General features: G+C 40.1%; 1 protein-coding gene across 2 annotated transcripts; it reads right to left on the bottom strand.

Moving 5' to 3' along the window:
• Positions 1-1,611: 1,611 nt before the first annotated feature.
• TRMT10A (tRNA methyltransferase 10A) lies at positions 1,612-23,951 on the bottom strand. 2 transcript variants are annotated; one of them, XM_089680559.1, is made up of 8 exons: positions 23,815-23,951; positions 21,755-21,976; positions 17,540-17,702; positions 17,385-17,456; positions 10,817-10,891; positions 8,787-8,936; positions 4,781-4,886; positions 1,612-2,122 (listed from the first exon to the last, which is right to left on the bottom strand). In XM_089680559.1, the coding sequence occupies exons 2-8, from the start codon at positions 21,925-21,927 to the stop codon at positions 1,893-1,895; spliced, it is 969 nt and encodes a 322-aa protein (XP_089536685.1). In that variant the 5' UTR covers positions 21,928-21,976; positions 23,815-23,951; the 3' UTR covers positions 1,612-1,892. The 2 variants fall into 2 exon arrangements, with proteins under 2 accessions (XP_089536685.1, XP_089536686.1); XM_089680560.1 differs by having other exon boundaries at positions 23,171-23,924.
• Between the last annotated feature and the right edge of the window lie 759 nt (positions 23,952-24,710).

The following is a 24,710-nucleotide window of genomic DNA, read 5'->3' as shown; positions in this document are numbered from 1 at the left end:
AAGTTTATGATTTGACAAGTTGATGATTCTAAGTTCCTCTGTTATATCCACATTTTCAGTCAGGTCAGCACTTACACAAGGGATACCTTGGGATTCCAGATTAGATTCCAGGTCACCGATAGTAGGATGTATAGCTGTTGAGTTGCTTTTATGTTTAGGTTGTATCCAAAAAGTCTGCTCTTGGTGTAGCTACAGCAATTGCCATCTAATACACTTCTAGTGACTATGTATGTAGTATCCCTGTATAGTAATATCCCTCACAAAGGATAGATTAGCTGCATGTCACAGATCCTTATCATCCTCACCAAACCATAAATACACGGCTGAGGATGTTACACAGCTCATTGAATTCATACTTACACACAACTACTTTGCCTTCAATAAAGACATCTATCTTCAATGTATGGGTACTGCGATGGGCAGTAAAATGGCACCCCAACATGCCAATTTATTTAAGGCTGACCTGGAGGAAAAATTCCTGAACAGCATGGAACAAAAACCATACAGATACTATCGCTATATTGATATTTTCATCATATGGACAGAAGGTGAAGAATACCTAAAACAATTTTACTCATTGATCAACACTTTTCATCCATCAATCAAACTAAAAATGGAATACTCAAACACACACTTCCTAGACACCACAGTATACATCAGGGATGATGCGCTTCACACCTCAATATACAGGAAACCCACTGACAGCTGCAACTACCTGCACAGTTCCAGCTTCCACCCCCCAACACACAAAACGTGCCATCATACACAGTCAGGCCATTAGATACCACCGAATATGTTCTGACCCAAGAGACAGAGATGCACATCTCGGGACACCAGCAGACTCCTTCCATAAGAAAGGTTACAAGGACAAAACTATCAACAACAGCATAAACACAGCCTTGAGAACCCGAAGGGAATATCTACTTCAGTACAAAGAGAAAAAACAAAAAAAACAACCGTGTACCTTTAGTAACCACATACAACCCAGCACTAGAAGGAATAGGAAAAATAATCAAAGATTTACAACCCATCATAACAGAGGATGGAACTCTGAAAGAAATATTCCAGCAACCACCAATACTGGCCTTCAGACAACCCCCCAACCTCAGAAATAGACTAATCAGTAGGAAACTTCCTTCTGATGATGATGTCACAAATAATGGAAGCAAACCCATCAAAATACACTGCTTGTTTCTGCTCTTCTATGATTACCACAGTCTAAGCCTCAGTGTCCAGCAATGTGGAGTTTCTTCTAGTAACCCTTCTACTAAAAAACCATTTCATGTACTAGTAGGAAGGCTCAGTGATACATAATAAAAGCCAAGCTTATATATGGCACGCCTCAATATTCAGGACACAAGTGATGTTTTTATCCAGAGTACCTGTAGTTACTTCTCTTACAAAATACAGCCATACTTGCAAAATATTTAAACCCAGGTAAGACTCCTACCACCCAGTTAGCAACAACCAGGAGAAATTTATAAAACACATTTCTCCCCAGAAAAGTCTCCTTAAGTTTCAGCAGCACAATGCGGTGACAATCAATGCTTCTCATGTGTTCTACAAAAGATAGACATTAAATCGAAAAAAAAAACAAAATTTCACACATAATGAAGTCCAAGAGGCCAGATACAACATGTAATGATTGCCACCTTTTTGTTTTATTAAATGCCCATAAAGGAGTCTTTAAAACTAAAAAAGTGTTTTGAAATATAGTTTCAGTATGAATTCTTCCAATAAAGAACTTAAAAACAGCTATACAAACACAAACAAGATTTTGTTATTTTTACTTAAAATTTACATATTAACCACTATTGCTTGGTGCGAAACTGAAAAATTCTTCTTGAAATGAAGAAAAAAATATATACATATAAGATAGCATCCACAGGATGTCATTTGTCATTGTTATGCTGTTCTTTTCCAAGCTCTATCTGTTCTGCATCATCGCCAGAATCAGAATCACTGTCCAGTAAGTGATCCGCTTCATCCAGAGTAAAGGAAACTTCTGTTGGGGCCTCACCGGTTTCATCAATAGGCACTGCTCCTTTACGTTGAGGTAAAACACTGAAGAATGCTTCCTTCCAATTTTTCTTCTCCAGATATGCAAGTATGATCTCAAATACTACAATAAAAATACATTGTTAAGCAAAAACAAAAAAAAAGGTACATTTACAGGCAATTACTAGCAGAATATTCAGGACAAGTTTATCAGCGATAGTGAGATTCCAAATACATTTATCAGAATAAAATGCATCTCTTTAGACAAACTGATACAGTACGTTTATGGTACTGTGCAAAATGTACAAAAGGCCACCAGAGAAAGTTATTTTTAATGGCCAGTAAGTAAATATTTGTTCAGATAAGAGCAGTATTTAGGCCCTTTAAATCAGCAAGAGATGGTGCTCTAAATGAGCTGTGGTGCCCCAGGCCAGCAGGAGGAGACATCGAATGTGCAGCACTGAAACTGGCTGCATAGTGCTGATATCATTGGGAGCCCATCCTATTGGCTATTGATCATCTGCAGTTGACCATTAGCTGTCCATGAGAGCTCAGTCGAAATTATTGGGGTGCAAATGAAGCATGCCCTAGAAAAAAAAAAAAAAAAAGAAAAAAAAAAAAAAGACAACAAAGCATATATGTAGAGGCTAAGGGGGTTAAGGCCCACCCACCCTGCCCTAGCATATTTTTGTATAGTTGTCATAAAAGGGTTAATGTTAGAATATTCTTACATTAAGAACCATACAGGAATATTTTGTATTTCCAAAAGAAATCAATATTTAGTATGGCCTCTATTTGAAATAATTCACTATGGCACAGTGCTATGTAGCATGTTAGAACATAAGTCACCACCATCTCTTAGATTGTAAGCTCCAAGGAGCAGGGCCCTCCTAACCCTCTTGTATTGAACTGTATTGTCTCCCGTTACATTGTAAAGCGCTGAGCAAAATGTTGGCGCTATATAAATCCTGTATAATAATAATGTTTTACAGAAGACAGGTATCACTTTTTATCAATTAATTCTAGCATGTAGCGTGGGGTTCTTAAATGTGCCTCTACCTTGTGACTGCAATTATCCCCATACAGAAAAGATTAGCATGGCCCCTGTGCAAGGATGACCCACAATCATCCCCATCCCCTGACTTGTAAGCACTGGATTAAGTTCTGGATTAAGTGTTTGTGCTTTCATAGAAATTAAAGCAGGCCATACACCAAGATATCGCTCCTTCAGCTGCGCAGGCAGAATAACAGAAATCAACTGAATCCAACCTATAGAGAATAAGCAAAGCATGCTCCCCGGCACCCTTCAGATTTCTGATAAAAAGATGTCAGGTGAAAGGGTGCCGACAGGGCCAACCAGGATGAATTTCGACCAGGTCATCAGGAACTGTCTGAAATTTGTCCACGTATGGCCAGCTTTAAACTTTTGTAACATATTAAGGCCTCTTTCACACCGTACGTGCAGAAAAACGCACGTGCAGATTTCACTTGCAGAGACATCAGTTTACATGCGTGCTTCAATTAGTTTTATACAAGTTACAGATTCCTGCGCAGAAAAAAAATCTGCACACGATACCAGTGTTGTGGTGTGAATGTGCACATAAAAAACAATTTAATTTGTTGTGCCGTTGCAGAACGCATGCAGAAAAACTGATGTCTCTGCACCATGGGTGCGTTGAGACAAACTTAAAAACTTCTATGTGACAGCTTAGAAGAGTAAAGTGGTTGTAAACCCTCACATATACCCAGTGAAGTAATTGGCCTTTTGTGATACACACATTAAACAAATCCTCCTACATAAGTTGTACCTGTTTATCTGATGTATCTTGTGCTCTACATCCAAAGTGCTGCATTTTAAAGCTTTTCTGAGAGCAGAAAGCTGAAGTTACACTGCAGTGCACACCGAGGAGATTTTTGAGAGGTGACTGGAGGAAAGAGGAGACCCACCTCCACACCGCACACAGGAACAGAGTTGAGGCTGTCAATCTGCTGGAGGTCCCTCGCCTATCACCATTTTTCTCTTGGTGTCAAAAAAAACTTGTCAAAAAGTTCCCTCCCAAAGAGTGGACTGAACAAACAGAACTCGTTTTATATGCATAGCAATGTCTCTTTGAGGAATACAGGAGGTCCTTCACATGTAGACAGTTTCTTAGGTCTCCCATTGTGTTTTTTTTCTTCCACTAAATCTCTAACACCACATCATGAAAATCCAAGTTTAAATCGGGTTGCTGGTCACTGACTACAACACTGTTTGTTTAAAACTACTATTTTAGGTCAGCTTAACCTTTTCAAATATCACAGTACAGCAATTCTGTTACCAAGCATCCAGCAAATTTTGTTTGGCTAATCAATATCATGCAATGTAAATGTGCCAAAGTAAGCAAGCAGGTGCTGACATTTTACAAATGCACAGGATTACTTTAGCCCTCTAAGGAGATTTATTTTTTTTAATTTTTTTTTTACAGTATATACTGTACTTACTAACAAGACAAATGGCTTTAAACGTTTCCTTTGGTGGCCTAAGACATTTAAATAGTACTGTGAGGTGGATCTAAAAATTCACTTCCATAGTTTTTTTATTCTGTCATCCTTAATGAGGACAATTTACCTTCACCTCCTGTCCCAGGTACAAGGAGGATAACAACTGATGGAACATCTCTTTGAGAACAAATAAACATTTTGGCTGGAGTTGGGCTTTAATATTATGAAATATTTGTTGACTGAACTTTCAAAAATAGATTCCTCTAGATTTGTACCTATGACTGTTAAATAGATAACTTACCGTGATTCACAGCTAAGACTTTGCGACTATTCATCTTCACAAAACTCCCAAGAGGAAGTTGAGCATGGCGGATACCAAGATCCAGAGCTTGCTTGTATGTAATGCCCTGTAATAAAAATTTCAAAACTTAAAGTCATGACCGATGATTAATAGCAATGTAAATGTATCAAGAACAGTTAAAGCATATTAAAGTCTGCTTAAAGCAGCCACGTCTTCAACTTTTGGCACATGGATGCTCCCTAGTTGCAGCAGGTATTCCACACTTCTCTGCATATCTGCTCCTCCTGCTAGCACATATGTCACTACAGGACATACATGCTGGAGGGAGAACACACACGGAGTGGAGCAAGTACTGTGTTGGACTCACCCAAAATATGGAACACCTGCAGCCAAGGAGCAGCAAAATGTCAGTTTGAGTACATGGAACACTGGAAGGTAGGTTTAACTGCTCTTCCCTTACTGGGTTTTACTAGTTTTCAAGTGACCCTGTGGTGGAAGATGGAAGCTGAATTTAGATTTAAGCATGCTGCTTAAAATTAGGGCCGATTTTGATGCTCTTCCTACTACCATTTACAAAACCGGATAAAATACCTGTGTGCTTATGCTTCAAACACACACTGATTGCTAACCTGCCGAAGCTTCAGCGAGTATACCCGCTAGCAAGAACAATGTCATCATTATCTGCACACAAATCTAGTTAAGGTATAAAGTTGTGCAAGCTTCCCAAAATAACAATCTTCTGTAATTTCACTAAACTTGGGGAAAAAAAAAAAAAAACACCACATGCAGCCACATCTAAGAACTGGTAATGCACTGCTCAGAAAAATGAAAGGAACACTTTGAAAACACATCAGATCTCAATGGGGAAAAATATCATGCTGGACATTTATACGGAGATGGACTGGGTAATGTGTGAGGAATATAAGGATGTCCCATCGTTTGATGGAAATGAAAATTATCAACCTACAGAGGACTGAAATCAAAGTGAAAACATTATGCAACAGGCTAGTCCATTTTGTTGAAATTTCATTGCAGCAACTCAAAAATGGTATTCAGTAGTTTTTATGGCCCCCACATGCTTGCATGTATGCCTGACGTTGGTGCATACTCCTAATGAGATGACAGATGGCGTCCTGGGGTATTTCTTCCCAGATCTGGACCAGGGCATCACAGAGTTCCTGTATAGTCTAAGGTGCAACCTGGTGGTGTCGGATGGACCGAAACATGATATCCCCGAGGTGTTCTATTGGATTTAGCTCAAGCGAGCGTGGGGACCACTCAACGGTATCAATTCCTTCATCCTGCAGGAACTGCCTGCATACTCTCGCCACACGAGGCCAGGCATTGTTGTACACCAGGATGCACTGCACCAGCGTAGGGTCTGACAATGGGTCCTAGGATTTCATCCCAATATCTAATGGCAGTCAGGGTGCCATTGTCTAGCCTGGAGAGGTCTATGCGTCTCTCCATGGATTTGCCTCCCCAGACCATCACTGACCTACCACCAAAACGGTCATGCTGAACTATGCATAACATTCTCCATGGCTTCTCCAGACCCTTTCACGTCTGTCACATGTGCTCAGGGTGAGCCTGCTCTCATCTGTGAAAAGCATAGGGCACCAGTGGTGGACCTGCCAATTCTGGTGTTCAATGGCAAATGTTAATTGAGCTCTATGATGCTGGGCAGTGAGCACAGGGCCCACTGTGGACGTCGGGCCCTCCAGCCACCCTCATGATGTCTGTTTCTGATTGTTTGGTCAGAGACCTTCACACCAGTGGCCTGCTGGAGGTCATTCTGTAGGGCTCTGGAAGTGCTCACCCTATTCCTCCTTGCACAAAGCAGCAGATACTGGATGGGTTAAGGACCTTCTATGGCCCTCTCCAGCTCTCCTAGAGTAACTGCCTGTCTCCTGGAATCTCCTCCTCGCTCTTGAGACTGTGCTAGGAGACACAGCAAACCTTCTGGTGATGGCACATATTGATGTGCCGTCATGGAGGAGTTGGGCTGCCTGTGCAACCACTGTAGGGTCCAGGTATTGCCACATTACCAGTAATGACACTGACCCTAGCCAAATGCAAAACTAGTGAAAAAACAGTCAGAAAAGATGGAGTAGGGTAAAAAAATGTCAGTGGTCTCCACCTGTAAAACCATTCCTGTTTTTTTTTTTTGGGGGGGGGGGGGGGGTTCTCATTGTTGCGCATCTAGTGCACCTGTTAATTTCATTAACTCCAAATCAGCTGAAACTGATTAACAACCCCCTCTGCTACTTGACTGACAATATCAATATCCCAGGAGTTTAACTGACTTGATGCTATACTGAAAAGTCAGTTAAAGTCAGTTATATGAAAAGTGTTCCTTTAATATTTTTGAGCAGTGTATATACACCGAACAGCCATAACATTATGACCACCCACCGTAAACTGTTGAAGCATGCACTCCACTAGGTCTCTGAAGACTTGCTGCGGTATCTGGCACCAACCTGTCCATAGGAGAGCCTTTAGATCCTGTAAGTTGCGAGGTGGGGCCTCAATAAAACAGACTTGTTTTCCAGCACATCCCACAGATGCTTAGTGGGATTGAGATCTGGAGAATTTGGGGGCAAAGTCTACACCTCAAACTCACTGTTGTGCTCCTAAAACCATTCTTGAATTCATCAGACCTGGCCACCTTCTTCACATGCTCTGTGGTCCAGTTCTGATGCTCACATGCCCACTCTAGGCGCTATTGTCTGGACACAGGTCATCATGGGCAGCCTGACCAGTTTGCAGCTGCACAGTCCCATACGCACCAAACTGTGATGTATTCTGATGCCTATCTGAACCAGCATGGACTTCTTAATCAATCTGAGCTACAGTAGCTCTCTTATTGGATGGATCTAACTACACAGGCCAGCCTTCACTCCTCATGTACATCAATGCGTCTTGGCCACCCATAATCTTGTCACCGGTCGCCCAGTTTTCCTTCCTTGGACCACTTTGGTAAGTCCTGACTACTGCAGACTGGGAACATTCTACAAGAGCTGTATTTTTAGAGTTGCTATAATCCATCCCGCCCAGCCATTACAATTTGGGCCTTGTCAAAGTCACTCAAATCCTTACACTTGCCCATTCTTTCTGTGTTCAACAGATCAACTTCAGAGACAACAAGGGACTTGCTGCATAATATATCCCACTCACTTTCAAATGCCATTGTAATTCACTTTGCCTGTCAGTGGTCATAATGTTATGGCTGATCAGTGTACTACATTTTGGGGTTTTGTATATACTTTAAATAGGTACATACGGCTGAGAGGTAATGGTGAACACATTGTTCTGAGGATGTTAAATAATGAAATGCATTAGCTTTTCTCTGCTGCAAGGAATGTAGCTAAAACCGTTAACTGGTTATAGTTAAAGTAAATCTGAACTGACCTAAAAAGGTAACAGTAGTAAAGTGCAGGTATCTTTTAGTGCCTACAAGCAAGGTGTTTTTTTAGATTGATCTTTGTCCCAAAGGGGTTCCACAACAATACATGGAGGGATCAGACTAAAACAAATACTTGTTGGTACCACACGTTGCCTTCACTGTTACATTGGGCATGTTTTAGGCCAGCTCAAATTAAGGTTCACATATGAGGAGATATTCTCATCATATAACACCTTTCACACCATGCAGTGCATCGTCATGCTATGTACATAGGGCAGGCCATTCATCTCAATGGGCTGCCCTAGGCGCAGCAAATTTGGCACTATGAGTCCCATTTGCAGTAAAAAAATAAGCCATGGTTCCAACTATTCCCTACTCAATTTTAAGCTAAGAAAATAATTTGTTGGCTTAGCACACAGTTACATTTTTTCTGATCCTGTATTTGATTAAATCAATATAGTACCCATAACCGTGTTGTATGAATAGATCATTTTCAAGTGTAATTCAGAACCCTTACACGTATAACCCTTAGAAATTGCACCAACCAAAAGCTGGTGATACTGGACTTCCAACATTCTGCACATTTTTTTTCCCCTTTACCTTGTGGTGATTGTGATCAACAAGACCACCGATAATGTAAGCTTTGGTCTCATCTAGTTCACGGAGTACTTCAGGAGAATCAGATGTGAGGTAAACAAGGTCTTCAGACTTCATGAGATCTTTATAATGCTCAGAATTGATGTGTATATCCTATAGGGAAAATTATAGATTGTATTCAAGAACTAGAGAGTGAAAATCACCAGTAAGCATGCAGATTATGTGCCATTAGCAATTTTTTTTGTGATTAATGGCACAACAAGCCAAGCGATTAGGATAAAGGGTTTTTTTCTTAAAGTGGAACTCCAGCGAAAGATGAATTTTTCTAATGTATGGTTACAAAGGGACAGGGGCAGAACATGTCAGATTTTTATAGCCAATTCTTGGAAGTCTTCCTCACTTCCAGTCAAAAAATAAAAGGAAAATCTTTTCAAAAAAGGGACAGACTACAATTAGAGCATGTTTATTAGTATAGTGGAGCATGGTTAGAACTACTGTCAGTTTTGTTGCTGTCCATTTCACTGGATCTTGACTTTCATGGAAAGGAGATGGCATTACCTGGAACAGACTTAATTTCATATTGCATATTTAAATCTTTATACATTTTTTTTTTATTCCAAATAGTGTATCTATATAAAAAAAAAAAAAAAATAGTGAAGCAAACAGCTTCTTGCTTTATAATGCACATTTCTGCATTTAACCTGCAGCTTTTTAAACCTATTATACTACATAAATGTCTTATAGTAGGTGACTGTAGAAGCCTGTGTGCACCTTTACTTTCAGTTACAAAAGTTTGCTGAATGTCCTGGGAACCCACAAGCTCAAGATGTGCTCTACACTCAGACTACCCAGCTAGATATTTTGACATCTACCCCCCAATGCTTACGGAATAGATAGGAGACAGTTCCTGCTTTGTATACAGCCTCTCTTTTTAGGTCCATCTTTTACACGGCTTTGAAAGACCACCAAGCCCTAGATTTCTGACAGGGAGGACTGTGTACATAGTAAAATCAGCCTCTCTGTCTGACACCATACTAGATCTTGATATGATTGAAAAACTCAATCCTGTATTTAGAAAATACTATATAATGGATGTCCAAGGTATATCAACATCAAAAGTCTGTAGTGCTACAATACAAGCACTAATGATTCCTGCACTCACCTTTCTGTGTTTTCTCAAAAACCCCAGTGCCCGAAAACACAGCAGTCTAACATGTAAATTTTACCACTTCCCAAGTGTCAATAGGAGGGATGACATCAAGTTTGGCCCTAACATTTCTTCAGACTGAACCTTGAAGGAACCTGTCACTTCCACCTATTCAACTGTGGTCAGGGCATTCCGCGCCCAGCAGCTGCATCTGCACAGAATAATGGGCATGCCCATGAAATTATTGAGCTAATATGGCCGTATCAGATCAAAGATGTCACAAATATCCCCACCAATTGGGGGAATTGAGTCTACAGTGTGGGGAATGCCCTGACAGCAGTTGATTGGGTAGCAGTGAAGCTTCCTTCCGGGTTTGGTGCAAACCCATGTTCAGACCAAAACCATACTCATCTCTAGTCAAGAGCTAGCTGGCACCTTCCTAATGACCAATAAGACTACATTTCATAGTGAAAGACCAATTTGAAGGTGAAAACCTTGACACTATCATGCAGAAAATTCCATCTGTGGTAAATACAAAATAGTATGTGCAGGCACACCTAGGTGTCAGCATTGTGGTACTGCAACCTTTCTATAACTATTAAAAAGGTATGTACACATTTATATCAAAGTATGTGCAAGCTCCTGCAATAATACAGTTAGCTAAAATAACATAACACAGTACACCACTGGTGACAAGTTCACTTAAAGCATCAAATATATACATCTGAAATCCAAATTTAAAAGTACCAAACATACTAGGATTTCCTGCTCAGTCATGTCACACGTACTCAATCATGTCAAAAGGAGCAGGATTAAAAAACTAGGTAAAAAAAAATTTTAAACAAAGCCTTAACAAAATACACAGCAATCTTTTATGCGAGATTACCTTCCAGTTGATCCAACCTTTGTCATATTCATCCATGTTGCTTTTCAGTTGTCCATCATGGCTGGTTAGATAAAACTAGAAATAATATAAGATGAACGGGCATAAACATTTCAAAGGGGTCTTGCAAATAGCAAAAGTTTTTTTTTTTTTTTTTTTTTATAAATTCCCTTAATGTGGGTGTGTGATATACACACACTCCTGGTGGCTGCAGCCACGACAGACGGACCTGGGAGTTAAAGTAGAAGTTAACCTTTTGACAGGTAAAAAAAAAAATAAAAAAATGTGCATTAATGATTTCTAGTTGCAGGAGCCTGTAAACCATTGCATCAGCGATCAGAAGATTGCTAGTGCCATGCAAGTCTCATGCATAACTGTCAGTATATCTGCTTGCCCATATGGGATGTACGGGCAAGAAGATACACTGACAGGAAGAATCAATGAACTACCACAGCACTGTGGTAGTATGAGAACTACAAGCCAACAGGCACTAAGGCTGTCAGGACTTGTAGTTCATTCATTCACAGAACTCTGTGAATGAATGACGCAGACGAGTGGGGGGAGAGCCCAGCACAGATGCACTCTATTCAAAAAGTGACAGTTTGCATGGGGAACTTCTCCCCGTACTGCTGTCATGGGGGGGAATGGGCAGTGCCTATTTCCAAAGGTGAACTTATCCTTTAACTGACTCTAGCTAAGAGGTAGGGAACATCTTATTCTTATACTAAAAGTAATTGTTAAGAGGTTATCAGTTAAGTTATCATGTCACCCAGTATTTGGTTTCTATTCAGTAGCCAAAAAAGGCATTCAAAAAAGAGGGGTTTGTGAAAAGAGATTCACAGAAAAGCGGCTACATAATGAATAGAACGTGACACTCAGAAAATTTCCAAAAATTATGCTTTATTACACATATATAGATATGACATATGGGCATATGCCCTGGTTTACCATCACCTCAGTATGAGACAATAACACACAGACCTAAAACCATATAAAATGACATCAAGACCGGTCTAAATGCATGTGCAACAGAAAGAATGACTACAAGAGTCTAATACCTCTGCAGCGCAAGCACATAGGTGAACACTTCCATGGGGAGGTGTATCCAAAAATTGTACCATAAGTATACCATAATATTGAATATATAATAAATGACAATATCAATCTGGTGAATCCCAATAAGGGAATCCAAAAATTATACTATGGATATATATATATATCACATGTATGCAAGGCAGCAGCACAAAAAGCGTGAAGAAGAGAACAATAGGCCTAGGGCCTGTATGGAAAAAGACATAAATGTCCAATATATGATACAATGCATTCCTGTGCCAGCACACGTGGTTGGGGCCCATTCATCTGTAATATGAACAGCTGTATCTCAGAGCTTTTGAATGAAAATAAGCCCCAGTTATTCCTAGGATGGGAGAAAAGATGCAAATAGCAACATTCTGCTTGAAATGGTGTCTTCACCACTATTTGTGGACTACACACCACCTTTTGTAGAAAAAACAACAACAAGACATGTCCCAAGATATCTTCTGCTTGTAGAAATATATATGGTGTTATATCTTGTGTCCTACATAAAGCACCATGATGTCCCCATCCTGTAGTAAAACAAATAATGTGGGAAGTCACTGACAGAGCTTACACTCAATAAGATATATAGATCATATAAATCACAGAGGATCATATATCTAATGTCCCGCAACAATCCACTCACCACCTGTGCTGTGGAAAATGAGAATAAAAAGAAATGTCCTTCATGGGTATTGCCATACACGGCCACAGAGACCAGGGAGCCACCGCTGACATCCACCGATATACCGCGGGCTCCAGCCCCCTCTTGGCGCTTGTGCTGCTCACACTTGCCTCATGGCATGTGAAGATGGCTTCCTCCTCATGGACCAGCGTGCGTTCCACCTAGTGCGCATGACCGGAAGTGACGTAACTGACGTATGACGTCAACGCGTTTCGCCGATGGGCGTATCTCACTCAGCTTCGTCAGGACCAATGAGATAACTGCATTTCAATATCCTATTTATAGTGGGTAAGAACCCACCCATTTATGCAAAAGAGGATGACCTGCAATTATTCAAATGGGAAAGAACAAGGGGGGGGAGGCTAAATACTTAGCACAGCTGCTGGTCTTAATAAAATTAAAAGAAAACAGACGGCTGGAGTCAACAATGAGGGGAGAGGCTGAATATTATTTACCGATATACATATTGATCACATGGATCATAAATTATATATATCTCTCAATCTATTAAAGCCTTTCATACATTCCCGCCAATAGATAGTGATATAAATCAGAGAATCAACAATTCCATTCACCAAATCTGGTTACTTGAAAATCAATGTCTATTATCAACAGGTATCCTATATTACCTAAAACCACCACAAGATGGCAATATAACCTGAGAATTCACATAAGGGTCATTACAACTAAAATATCCCAATTTTTTAAACAGCCATCTCACAATGTGATTATTGTACAAAGAAGGAAGTACTAAAGATCATTTGATCAGGCCGTAAACCCTTATACATTATACAAGCTATATGAAAGTTCATATCATAGGATCATCCCTACTTGTATAAATATTCCCACTGTATATAGTGTGGTTAATGAGATTAGTTGATCACAATTCCAACCACAAAGGGGGATGGGGAAATGCCATCAACTAACCGTCACATGGTAGTGAACCAGTACATAGTCCCATAGATCTATTTTTCCAAAAACACTTGGAGATCACATTCCACATTTAACCCCTTAGGGTACAGTGTATCAAGTTTATATATCCAATATTTCTCCTTTTTAAGCAGTTCTCTATCAAAATCACCCCTCCTTTGTGGGAAGTGCAATGCATAGAAACCTTTTACTTTGGTACCATCCAATTTGCCTCCATGGTATTTGGCATAATGTTGAGCAAGATTACTATCAGGGTCATTAGATCTAATATCTCTAAGATGTTCACCTATTCGTACTTTAAGTTGTCTTTTAGTTTTACCTACATACATCTTTTTACAGGGACAAGTTAAAATATATAGTACTCTTACTGTAGAGCAGTTTATAAGACTCTGAATTTTATAGTGAGTATTATTTCCTGAATCATAAAAGGAATCTGTGCGATCCACATACTTGCAGATTTGACATTTCCCACATTTAAACATTCCCTTAGTACGTGATTTTAGCCATGTTGTTTGTTTTAATGGTTGATAATCTGAATGAATAAGGAGATCACCAAGACTTGGTGCTCTTCTTGCTACCATTTGAGGACGTTCACCTACTATCTTACTCAACCTGGGACATTGGGTGAGAATCTTCCAGTGTTTTTCCAATATCAATTTGACATCTTGCCACTGGGCTCCAAATTGGGTTATCATTCTCACAGGCTGATCACTCAATTTGGCCTTTTCTTCCTTTTTCGTAGATAATAAATCCTCGCGGTCAGTTTGATATGCCCGCCTCCGAGCATTTCTAATTTGGGAGTGGGAATATCCCCTTTCTCTAAATCTTTTATAGAGGTCCTGAGCTTCTATTTTAAAATCATTGATGTTTGAACAGTTTCTTCGACATCTCAAAAACTGTCCCACAGGAATCCCTGAGATCAGTGAACGTGGATGGTAGCTTCTTGCCTCCAATAAGGTATTGGCGGCTGTGGGTTTTCTATATGTCTTAGTGAGAAGTCTTCGATTTTCAAGTCTAATCTCCAGATCCAGAAAAGAAATGCATCTTTCATCAAATATGTATGTAAGTCCAATATTAAAGGAGTTCTGATTCAGCTCTTCCAGGAATAATTTTAATTCCTCAGATGTTCCTTGCCATACGAGGAACACATCATCTATATATCTTAACCAGATCTGGACATTAGCTAGGAATCTTGATGATCTAAATACTACTTGTTCCTCCCAAAACCCCAAATGGAGACATGCGTAAGCCGGAGCCCACGGTGCTCCCATACTAGTACCTCTAGTTTGCTGATAAAAGGTATTATTAAATTGAAAGAAGTTATGTTTCAGTGCAAACTCCAGTAACTCACTAATAAATTCGTTCTGTCCTCCTAAAGTGGGATATGTTTTGTCAAGGAAGTAGGAAACTGATCTCACACCACATTCATGTGGGATAGAGGTGTAAAGTGACTCCACATCTATTCCCACTAGAATGGAATTGTCCTGAATAGTCATATTTTTGATTTTAGCCAACACATCTTTAGTATCCCTAACATATGAGGCGAGATTCGGAACCATATCCTTAAGAAACAAGTCAATATATTTCCCTGTTTTGTCTAGGGGACCATTGATGGCAGAAACAATAGGTCTGCCTGGAGGGTTTTCTTGGTTTTTATGTATTTTTGGGATAATGTAAAAAGTAGGGTGATTGAATTCTTCAGTTCTTAAATAGTCATATTCTTTTTTTGTTAATAAACCCACTTCTTTTCCTAATGTTAAAATGGAATTCAGTTTTTTAACCACCATATGGAAAGGATTCGCAGTCACTTTCCTATATGTGGATGAGTCACTCAATAAACGTTTCACCTCCCTAACATAATTTAGTTCTTTCATAATCACCACATTGCCCCCTTTATCACTTCTCTTAATGACAATGTCTCTAGTCTCTTTTAATTCTTTTAGAGCTTTTCTTTCTCTTTTAGTGAGGTTATCACCAATTGGCATTTTCCACTCAAGATTTTTGAGATCATCAGCAACAAAGTCTAGAAATGTCGAGATCCTCATATTAGAACGAATTTTCGGCATTTTTGTCGATCTGATGTTTAGATCGACCTTTCTAATAATGTTGTTAAAATTATCCAAATCTATTACATTTTCATCATCATCCTCATTTTCTTCTATGAGAGATATCAACATATCCAGCATCTTGCGATCCTCAGTGGACGAGTCAGAGGCCAAATCCTCCAAGATAATGGGATTACTGTGTATCATTCTCAGGAAAACTTTTCTTAGAAATAAGTTTACATCTTTAAATACCTCGAACTCGTCCATGGGAGTCACTGGTGAAAAGGACATTCCTTTATTTAATAAAGAAATATGTTCCCTTTTAAGTGGAAAGTTAGCCAAATTGATCACCTTTTTGTCATTAATATTCTCTTCTACTACCTCCTCTGACTTCTTGTTCTGCCCTTGTCCTCCTGATGTTTGTTTTTTAAGGATTCCTCTACTTTCTTTTTTGATCCTCTTCCCATCTGTAATTGATGGACACGAGGAGGTTCTCCGTTCTGTTGGTCTAAAAAAGAGACCGATTTCCCAAGATTTTCTGACTCACTTTCACTAGACATAGTTTCTCCCATTAATCTAGAATGTGAACGAAAAACTCTTCGTTTAGATCGACTCCTACTTCTTTTTGTGGTGAGATCAAATATCTCACCTGTTTCCCAGTCTTTTAAATCACGTCTAAATTTAGTTTGTTTAGTAGTTCTAAGATTTTGTTGCGGGACATTAGATATATGATCCTCTGTGATTTATATGATCTATATATCTTATTGAGTGTAAGCTCTGTCAGTGACTTCCCACATTATTTGTTTTACTACAGGATGGGGACATCATGGTGCTTTATGTAGGACACAAGATATAACACCATATATATTTCTACAAGCAGAAGATATCTTGGGACATGTCTTGTTGTTGTTTTTTCTACAAAAGGTGGTGTGTAGTCCACAAATAGTGGTGAAGACACCATTTCAAGCAGAATGTTGCTATTTGCATCTTTTCTCCCATCCTAGGAATAACTGGGGCTTATTTTCATTCAAAAGCTCTGAGATACAGCTGTTCATATTACAGATGAATGGGCCCCAACCACGTGTGCTGGCACAGGAATGCATTGTATCATATATTGGACATTTATGTCTTTTTCCATACAGGCCCTAGGCCTATTGTTCTCTTCTTCACGCTTTTTGTGCTGCTGCCTTGCATACATGTGATATATATATATATCCATAGTATAATTTTTGGATTCCCTTATTGGGATTCACCAGATTGATATTGTCATTTATTATATATTCAATATTATGGTATACTTATGGTACAATTTTTGGATACACCTCCCCATGGAAGTGTTCACCTATGTGCTTGCGCTGCAGAGGTATTAGACTCTTGTAGTCATTCTTTCTGTTGCACATGCATTTAGACCGGTCTTGATGTCATTTTATATGGTTTTAGGTCTGTGTGTTATTGTCTCATACTGAGGTGATGGTAAACCAGGGCATATGCCCATATGTCATATCTATATATGTGTAATAAAGCATAATTTTTGGAAATTTTCTGAGTGTCACGTTCTATTCATTATGTAGCCGCTTTTCTGTGAATCTCTTTTCACAAACCCCTCTTTTTTGAACATCTTATTCTTGCCTGAATCTCAATTACTGGAAGAGACATTTTTAACTTTAAGGCAAAAATGATAAGAGCATGTAATTTGCTTTACCAAATAATTTTTTAAGTTAGAACTTCTAGCCAACATCTCTGTAGGTTTTCTGTTTTAAAGAAATCAGATTGTTATCTGATGTAGAATATGGCTAATAACAACATGAAATTGTAAACAAATACAATAATTTACCTGAACAGGGTGTATTGCTCTGCGGTTTTCTGAATAACACCTTCTAATTTGCTTGTTTAACTTCTTCACATCCTAAATAAGAAGACATTAGTAAAACGGCAATCTCATAAAAAATTAGGATTAAACAAAAAAGGAAGGCGGAGAGAATAGCTTACTCGTAATAACATTAAATGATCAAAGCTGCAGTCTATTATAAGACGTAATGCACTGGGATGGATCTCACTTCGCACTTTTTTACAGGCAATGCCCTCCACATTTTGTCCTAGCTGAGCCTGCCTTTCAAGTTTCCTTTTCTGCCTTTTCTCTTTCCTCTTCTGCCTGGAAACATAAAAAAGGACATTTAAGATTACCAAAAGCTAGACTTCAGCAACCATTACCGACAAACTAGACTAACGCAACCATTTTTTTAACCAATGTGATAGACACAGTAGCACTGGAAAGATAGTAGGGTGAAATATTATTCCTGAGCATTGCTTAAGATAAGGCTATACACCTGTCAAAAAGTTCCATCTTTCATCTGTTGTAAAACTTCTTATGTAAAACAACAGATAAATCTTTTAAAATTAAGCTGCACTGTAGAGAAATTGTTGCATGAGAAATTGTTGCATGACAAGTTGTAGAGAAATTGTTGCAAAGACACACGTTAAATTATCTCTAAGAACAAAAATATAATATATTGCATCTTACAAGAACGGAGATGTGGTGGTTGCATTTACTTTATTGTTCAGGCAGTCTTCCATTTATTTTTTACCAGATAACACAGTTCTTGTCTTGCGGTGACAACACTCACCCACCACTCCTCTAAGGAGGAGCAGCACAATCACCCCAAGCTATTATCTTGATTTTGACTACAAACACTTCCCCTTTCTCATCTTCATAACACAGGAGTAGGTGTTCTGTAGTTCACTGAAGAGAAATGGAAGGTTGATCAGGTTCAAGCTTTCAGTTCAGTGTACAGGAAGCTACAAGGACCCTGCATTTCTGCAAATTAACAGATATTTTTCTGCACTTGCTAATCCAGTCACTACAGCTTTAAACTAGCACGTTGGAACATATTTTATTCTTCGGTTTAGATTTTACATATCATACCTGGCAAAGAAATTCTGGAATTCTATTCATCCACTCTTGTCACCCTGAAAAACAGCTAAGCCATTCCCTTAGACTTTGTAGGCTACACTACAATTAAGTAATACAGATTGTAATACAGACACAAGCCCATGACTGGACAAAACAGTAGCAGCAGCAGCTGGTGAGGTCATTCTGCCCTCTCTTGATCTTCCTAGAATCACCCAGAGATAATACAGTATTGTGCAATACAGCACAAGGTAAAAGCAGCTGGCTGCTCTTCATAATCTGGCCTGGAGTGACTGGTGCCTCAGAGCCTACAACAGTCACTCCAGGAGAAAATGTGTGGCTTGCTTTGGGATTGGTGCAATTGCAGACTGTTCCATGAGTGCATGGCAGGAGAAGAATCCAAGCATCTTCAGGAGCAGCAGCAGACACCGCAGCACCGGTTGGGTGAGGGAAGGAGCTGCTCCATGTGTTAGCCCAGGATGATAATGTGTGCATGACTGCACCCCCTCCTTCACTCTCAGCTGCTACCTCTGGTCCTGGGGGCACCAGCTGCTTCCTGGACGGTACAAACCTGCACAGCTCTGCAGTCTGGCTGCTCTTAGAGAAGGACATGTCTGAACACTACCTGCATATCTACATCGATGCAGTGAATGACAGATTAGCAAGCACGACAAACTGCTGATATCCTGCCACTGGAAAAGTGAGCAGCAACTGGAATTCCCACCCCTATTTATCATAGAGTGAGTAAAATATAACTGAACAGGTTTCTCTTCCTTAGACCAGTCAGCCAGCAGATATCCAGTGCAGGCACATATATGAGAATGTTTCCCAATCCAGCTCACCTCCTTGTCATCTGATGCCTATAGCTACTTCTGGATAGTATTCGCTCCCATGTATCATGATAAATAAAAAGCAGGGACTCCTTTGTATTCTTAACTAAAGAGAACCCATCTCCTTGCAAAGAAAGTCTTTAAAAAGAGAAGTATGGCTAAAGCTTTTTTGGTCATACTTCTCTTCTAGATCACAAAAGTACACTTAACTTTTACAGTTCTGTGACCCAGAATCATCCAGCAAAGGGCTAAAGTCTGCTGTGGGTCGACAGAGCTGCTCTAGGCTCTGGAAGGATCCTTACCATTGTCAAGATCCATCCAGCTGCACCTGCCCCCTCTCCAGCCCGGCGCTCTAGTAAGCACTGAAGGGACAGAGCGGAAAGCGGTCACTGACAGTCATTGTTCTCTGCTCAAAGCTGACTGAGGACTTAGCGATCAGTGGTCATGTGTTCACTCACTTTCTGGGCTTAGACCCAGCACGCAACAGCAGCAGCGTCACAATGAGAAGTTTGACTGCTGGGGGTGACAGCGTTTATTGGATTACAATAAACCACTCAAGTTGCATTGGTTTCCAGTCATGATTTCTAAAATGTACCCTTGGGTTTAGTTGTGGCCAGTTATATTGTAAAATACCATTTTTTTAAAAACTAGATTGGGTTTTTGCCACATTGTTGCTGTGGTCACTACCATTGCTGTCTTTATTCTGAAATGCAAGAGATGTTCCTTCACCTCCTGTCCCATAGCCAAAACAGGAAGTGAGGGGAAATCTCTGCAAATTAGGGAAATTCCTTGGAGACCCCCAAGTCACCAGAACTAGTGTCCCCATTGTAAAATTTCCCCTGTATTACTTTTCTGGGGAGAACCCAAATTAGGGATTTTCTTTTACTTTGACTTTCAAGGATAATGCTGATGCTCCCTAACAGGGGCAGACAGCAATAAGAACTGACAGGTGTTCTAGGTTGGCCACAGGAGTGCACTTACGTTTGCACTCCGTGGGACCCAGAATCAACTGACAGAAGGCTAAAGTCTGCTGTGCGTTAACATAACAGAGCTGCTCCAGGCTCTGGAAGGATCCTGACCATATTGTCAGGATTCATCCAGCTGCCTGAATGACAGCTGCCTCTGGCTTTTAGAGTGCAGCTTTAGTGCCTGCCCCTTCTACAGTGAGCATTGGGGGGACAGAGCGGAGAGCAGTCACTGACAGTCACTCAGAGCTGAATGAGGGCTTAGGGCCAGCTGCAGCATCACACTGATGATGCAGCAAGCAACTGAGCATGTTTGTTTGCGTTTTTTTTTTTTAATAACCTCAAACCTATCCTTTAAAGTCCACGACCTGATTTTCACAACTTCTCTGCTGCCCCTTCTTATGTCACACCCACCACATACCCAGTGCTTCTGGTTATGAAGGGGAATGTGACCTCTCCTTATCATGCAGCATTCGGACCTAACAGTGAATTGCTAGGCACAAACACTGCCACATGACAAGGGGAATGGCATCAGGTGTTTTGAATTGACTAATGGAGGAAGGAGTAGCAAGAGAGCACGGTCATATCACTGGGTCAGCCTAAATGGGCAAGATGACAGAGCCTCTTTTACGACTTGCTTATACTAGTGTTGCCCTCTGAAAATTGATAAGCAGTGGATTGCATTTCACGGGGTGAGGAGACACCTTCTCACAGCCTGCATAGCTGTCAAAATCCCACACCACTACAATCACATACATTGGAGGCGGTTGTGGTACAGGCATATTCACTTGAATCGGTCAAATTTAGTGGGCTCTCCTGCCAGCTGAACGTGGCAGAGGGGATCATTTTAGGCACTCAACATGTGTATAAACTTGTACATCTGTATTTGAAGCTTTGGTGGCAGGGGTAGTCATTCCAACACAGCTCAACTGCCTGTTTTTACCATCCCCAAATTGTAAGCGTAAAGAAAGCCATAAAGTAGAACTTCACTCTCTCAATCAACATTGACCATTTTAAATTCTTATGCTGCTGGCATTAGTAAATAGATAGGAAAGTTTATTATATTTATTTGTTTTAAACTATTTCCTATATTTCTTTAGTCACTTCCTAGTTTCCATGCCTAGGCAAATGATGTCATACATCCCAGGAGTATTCAGAAGGGGATTTCTCAGCTAAGCACACCCTCCTGCCTACATGCCTGAACTAAGGGCAGATGGATTACAGGAAGTAATTGCTACACAAATCATCTGCCCTTACGCAGGATGGCCACGTCCATATATGGTAGGGGGTGTTTTTCTAAGTGCTTTCTCAGCAAAATAAAGCATGGAGATGGATGGGCGAGTTTGCTTTGAATATTATATATGAATAAATAGCGTGTTTGGTTTGTGGTGCTCAGATAGTTTAGTTCTGCTTTAATGAGCCTGCAAAAAAAAAAAAAAACTAAAAAAAAAAACAAAAAAAAAAAAAAAAAAAACACACAACCGAAAAAACTCACACTTACTTTCTGAGCTCTCTTTGATCTTCCCATTGTTTCTGCTTAATCATTTTCTTCATCTGCCTCTTAGACATAACCTCAGGTGTGTTACATGCTCCATTATTTCTTTTCTCACTATTGGCAAGTTCTGATGTACACTTGCTCCTCTCTGGTTGGAGATCTGATGGTTCTGTGTCCATTGCTGTATAGTAGTAAATATTCTATGCACAACAATCCTATGTTTAAGTCCTACAAGAATAATATACAAGGAGAGAGACATTTTGTAGATCACAAAAAATTTGCAAACAATGCAAAGAATGTATACATGCATGATTGTTGAACATTCTTCTACAACTGTATTTTCATTAAAAGTAGAATCTAGTGCATCTTGCATGTCTCCTAACTTTTAGTCACTCTGCCCCAACCACAATGAAATGATAAAAAGAGTTACGTTTAAAAATACACATTAGGAGTAAAACAAGATAAAAATAAAAAAATGTACTCCTTACAGTCTATCTTCCACCCATCACGCCTACATGTGGGTGCAGTCCCTAGACTTTCCAACAGGATCCTGAGATATTTATTTACCACAGATACTTCTATAGCACCGACAATTTACGCAGCGCTTTACACACACACACACATTTTATATATATATTTTACATTCATGTCAGTCCCTAACCCTCAAGGAGTGTACAATCTAAGGTACCTAACTCACATTCATACATACACATATTAGGGCCAATTTAGACAGGAGCCAATTAACCTACCAGCATGGCTGTGGAATGTGGGAGGAAACCGGAGTACCTGGAGGAAACCCACACAGGCACAGGGAGAACATGCAACTCCAGGCAGGTAGTGCCATGGTTGGGATTCGAACCAAAGACCCTAGTACTGCCAGGCGGAAGTGCTAACCATTTATACACTATACTGCCCCCTATCTCAAGCTCTCAGCTGTGCCCACCAAGCAGCTGGCTGGAGCCCAACAATATTGCCAGGATCCTTCCAGAACTTGGTGCGGCTCTACCCTGTCAACTGATAGCGAGCATTAGCATGCTATCAGCTGACTCTGGGCCACAGCAATACAAAAGTAAAACATACCTGTGACCCTAAGGCTACTTTCACAATAATCCGTCTTTACGGTGATTTTTTTTTTTTTTTTAAAAGGAAGTGTGACTCAAAAATCATACCAAAAATGCAACACAGATGAGTTTTTGATACATTTTGGCCAAGTTTTTGATTGATTTCAAAGGCGAGGAGCATTTCTGGTGCATTTTTGTACTGCACCGAAAATGCAGCACGCAGGACTCTGAAAAACACATTGGATCCACAAATGATCAGTGTGACAAGTTCCATAGAAATACACGGTCACGCATTTTTTATCCGCTTTTATTAAACGCAAAAGCAGAAGAATAACACATCAGTATCAGGCTATGTTCATACCTATGCAGTTTGCGTTTGATCCATTTCAGCAGTTTTTGCACATACGTTTTGCTTTTTTTTCTTGTTGCTAGGCAGATTTAAAATGCATCAAAAACGCGGCAAAAGCCTAGAGAACCAAAAACGCAACTTTTTGCCTTTTAAAAAAAAAGTCCCTGACCCTTTCCAAAAAAAAATGCACTGGGTGAAAACGCAGAGATGTGAACATGTTTCATAGGAAATAATTTTAAATGGACTGTAGTGCGTTTCTGCAAAACATTGCAGAAAACACTTAGGTGGGAACCTAGGGGAAAAGCAGCCTAAAACAAAGTACAGGTTTGGCCAGAATTCTTTTCTCCCTGCTATGACATTGACAAGCAAAGTATTGAACATAAGATGACATTGACAAGCAAAGCTCACCCTAAGCAGTATACCAAGCTGTGGTTTAAAATGGCCACAATATACCTATGAAGGGGAAAAGGTAAAGTAAACAGTCCAGAATCAGATATTTCCTGTCTGCATAGCAAGGATCAGAACTCAGAGACTGACCCCCATCAATACAGACGAGGATCAGCCATAAACTGAGTCCCCTAACCGTTCACATGGAATAACAAACAATTCCAGCGCATTCCATGACCTAAGAAGAAGCTCTGTGTTCTGTCACTAACCGAAATCCCGGGATCCTTCTGCTCCCCTCACATCCCTTCCTCACTTCCTACAGCTGCCACAACAACGTGCTACCCGAAGCACAGGTTGTCCGGCGCATTTCTATGACATCACCTTGGTTGAGGAACGGAACAGAGCGCCAGCGCCATATTTGAAGTGGGCATGGCAGCCAGTTCTTTTCATAGTTTTGTCCAGTACATGACGTGAACGAGTGACGTATGTTCTGCTGGCAATGAGAAGTGTGACATCTAGGGGTGACAGTGTTTATCTAGAGTAGACCATTCATGTGGCATTGACTGCCAGACATGATTTTTAAAATCTGTCCCTGAGGTTCAGTTGCGACCCGATGAAATACCATTCTTTTTTTTTTCCCACTAGATTTAGTTTTTGCTACATTGTTGCTGTGGTCACTACCATTGCTGACTTTATTCTGAAATGCTAGTCACCTGTGTAGTGTTTAACCACTCACCTACAGGGCACTTATACCCCCTTCCTGCCCAGGCCAATTTCCAGCTTTCAGCACTGTCGCACTTTGAATGACAATTGCGTGGTCATGCAACACTGTACCCATGTGAAATTTGTATAATTTTTTGAGACAGAGCTTTCTTTTGGTGGTATTTAATCACCTCTGGGTTTTCTATTTTTGCTAAACAATCCAAAAACCACTGAACATTTTGAAAAGAAAAAGTTTTTTCTTAGTTTCTGTTATAAAATTTTGTAAATAAGTGATTTTTCTCCTTCACTGATGTGTGCTAATGAGGCTGCAGTGATGGGCACTGATAGGCTGCACTGATGAGGAGGCACTCGTAGGTGACACTGATGGACATTGACAGGCATCACTGATGGGCACTGAAAGGCAGCACTCATATATGGCACTGATAGGCGGCACTGACTGGCA

This window comes from Staurois parvus, unplaced genomic scaffold, assembly GCF_062004578.1.
Source record: "Staurois parvus isolate SC_StPar_1 unplaced genomic scaffold, SC_StPar_1.0 ptg000244l, whole genome shotgun sequence".
Classification (NCBI taxonomy): domain Eukaryota; kingdom Metazoa; phylum Chordata; class Amphibia; order Anura; family Ranidae; genus Staurois; species Staurois parvus.
The sequence above is the reverse complement of the archived record's forward strand: the minus strand, read 5'-3'. Positions and strand labels throughout refer to the sequence as shown.